The sequence below is a fragment of the Vulpes lagopus genome, chromosome X, assembly GCF_018345385.1.
Source record: "Vulpes lagopus strain Blue_001 chromosome X, ASM1834538v1, whole genome shotgun sequence".
Lineage (NCBI taxonomy): Eukaryota > Metazoa > Chordata > Mammalia > Carnivora > Canidae > Vulpes > Vulpes lagopus.
In genome coordinates, this window is record NC_054848.1 from 86,121,449 (window position 1) to 86,124,153 (window position 2,705).

At 43.4% G+C, this 2,705-nt stretch overlaps 1 protein-coding gene across 1 annotated transcript; it reads right to left on the bottom strand.

The window, feature by feature from the left end:
* Positions 1-367: 367 nt before the first annotated feature.
* Positions 368-1,756, bottom strand: LOC121482982 (elongation factor 1-alpha 1). Its single transcript, XM_041741183.1, has one exon. It carries the CDS (start codon positions 1,754-1,756, stop codon positions 368-370), a length of 1,389 nt encoding a protein of 462 aa, XP_041597117.1.
* Positions 1,757-2,705: the final 949 nt, after the last annotated feature.

Genomic DNA, 2,705 nt, shown 5'->3' on the forward strand with positions numbered 1-2,705 from the left:
GAATATTCCATTGTATATATAGACCACATCTTCTTTATGCATTCATCTTTCTTTTTTTTTTTTTCTCATTAAACTTTTGTTTTAATGGGTCTCAAAATTCTGTGACAGATTTTTGGTCAAGTTGTTTCCATTAAAAAGTACTGATTTTAAAAACTAATAACTTAAAACTGCCACACACGCACAAAAAAAAAAAAAAAAACAAATGGTCCACAAAACATTCTCCTTTCCTTCTGAAGGTTTTACGATGCATTGTTATCATTAACCAGTCTTTTACTATTAAACTTAAATGGCCAATTGACACAAACAGTTCTGAGACCGTTCTTCCACCACTGATTAAGACTGGGGTGGCAGGTATTGGGGATAATATTCATTTAGCCTTCTGAGCTTTCTGGGCAGACTTGGTGACTTTGCCAGCTCCAGCTGCCTTCTTGTCCACTGCTTTGATGACACCCACAGCAACCGTCTGTCTCATGTCACGAACAGCAAAACGACCCAGAGGAGGATAGTCAGAGAAGCTCTCAACACACATAGGTTTGCCAGGAACCATATCAACAATGGCAGCATCCCCAGATTTCAAGAACTTGGGACCATCTTCCAGCTTCTTTCCGGAACGACGATCTATCTTTTCCTTCAGCTCAGCAAACTTGCAAGCAATGTGAGCTGTGTGACAATCCAGCACAGGTGCATATCCAGCACTGATTTGGCCTGGATGGTTCAGGATAATCACCTGAGCTGTGAAGCCAGCTGCTTCCATTGGTGGGTCATTTTTGCTGTCACCAGCCACGTTGCCACGACGAACATCTTTGACAGATACGTTCTTGACATTGAAGCCCACATTGTCCCCAGGAAGAGCCTCACTCAAAGCTTCATGGTGCATTTCAACAGACTTTACTTCAGTTGTAACATTGACTGGAGCAAAGGTGACCACCATACCAGGCTTAAGAACACCAGTCTCCACTCGACCCACTGGCACAGTTCCAATACCACCAATTTTGTAGACGTCTTGGAGAGGCAGACGCAGGGGCTTATCAGTTGGACGAGTTGGTGGCAGAATGCAATCCAGGGCTTCAAGCAGTGTGGTTCCGCTGGCATTCCCATCTTTACGGGTGACTTTCCATCCCTTGAACCAAGGCATGTTAGCACTTGGCTCCAGCATGTTGTCACCATTCCAACCAGAAATTGGCACAAATGCTACTGTGTCGGGGTTGTAGCCAATTTTCTTAATGTAGGTGCTGACTTCCTTAACGATTTCCTCGTATCTCTTCTGGCTGTAAGGTGGTTCAGTGGAATCCATTTTGTTAACACCAACAATTAGTTGTTTTACACCCAGTGTGTAAGCCAGAAGGGCATGCTCACGGGTCTGCCCATTCTTGGAGATACCTGCTTCAAATTCACCAACACCAGCAGCAACAATCAGGACAGCACAGTCAGCCTGAGATGTGCCTGTAATCATGTTTTTGATAAAGTCTCTGTGTCCTGGGGCGTCAATGATGGTCACATAATACTTGCTGGTCTCGAATTTCCACAGGGAGATATCAATGGTGATACCACGTTCACGTTCAGCTTTCAGTTTATCCAAGACCCAGGCATACTTGAAGGAGCCTTTTCCCATCTCAGCAGCCTCCTTCTCAAATTTCTCGATAGTTCTTTTGTCGATTCCACCACATTTGTAGATCAGATGGCCTGTAGTGGTAGACTTGCCCGAATCTACGTGTCCAATGACGACGATGTTGATGTGAGTCTTCTCCTTTCCCATTTTGGTTTAGGTTTAGCGGTGGTTTTCACGACACCTGTGTTCTGGCGGCAAACCCGTTGCGAAAAAGCTGCATTCATCTTTCAATGACACTGAGGCTCCTTCCACATTTTGGCTATTGTGGACATTGCTGCTATAAACATTGGGGTGCAGGTGTCCCAGCGTTTCACTGCATCTGTATCTTTGGGGTCAATCCCCAGCAGTGCAATTGCTGGGTCGTAGGGAAGATCTATTTTTAACTCTTTGAGGAACCACAGTTTTCCAGAGTGGCTGCACCAGTTCACATTCCCACCAACAGTGCAAGGTTGCACTGTTGCAACTGTTGTCTTTTAGTTTTGTTGACTGTTTCTTTTGCTGTGCAAAAGCTTCTTATCTTGAGGAAGTCCCAATAATTCATTTTTGCTTTTGTGTCTCTTGCTTTCATGGATGCATCTTGCAAGAAGTTGCAGTGGCCAAGTTCAAAAAGGGTGTTGCCTGTGTTCTCCTCTAGGATTTGGATGGAATCTTGTCTCACATTTAGATCTTTCATCCATTTTGAGTTGATCTTTGTGTATGGTGCAAGAGAATGGTCCAGTTTCATTCTTCTGCATGTGGCTGTCCAATTTTCCCAGCACCATTTATTGAAGAGACTGTCTTTTTTCCAGTGGATAGTCTTTCCTGCTTTGTCAAATATTAGTTCACCATAAAGTTGAGGGTCCACTTCTGGATTCTCTATTCTGTTCCATTGATCTGTGTGTCTGTTTTTGTACCAGTACCACACTGTTTTGATTACCACAGCTTTGTAGTACAACGTGAAATCTGGCATTGTGATGCCCGCAGCTATGATTTTCTTTTTTAATATTCCCCTGGCTATTTGGCATATTTTCTGATTCCACATAAACCTTAAGATGATTTGTTCCAACTCTGTGAAGAAAGCCCATGGTATTTTGATAGGGATTGCATTAAATGTGTA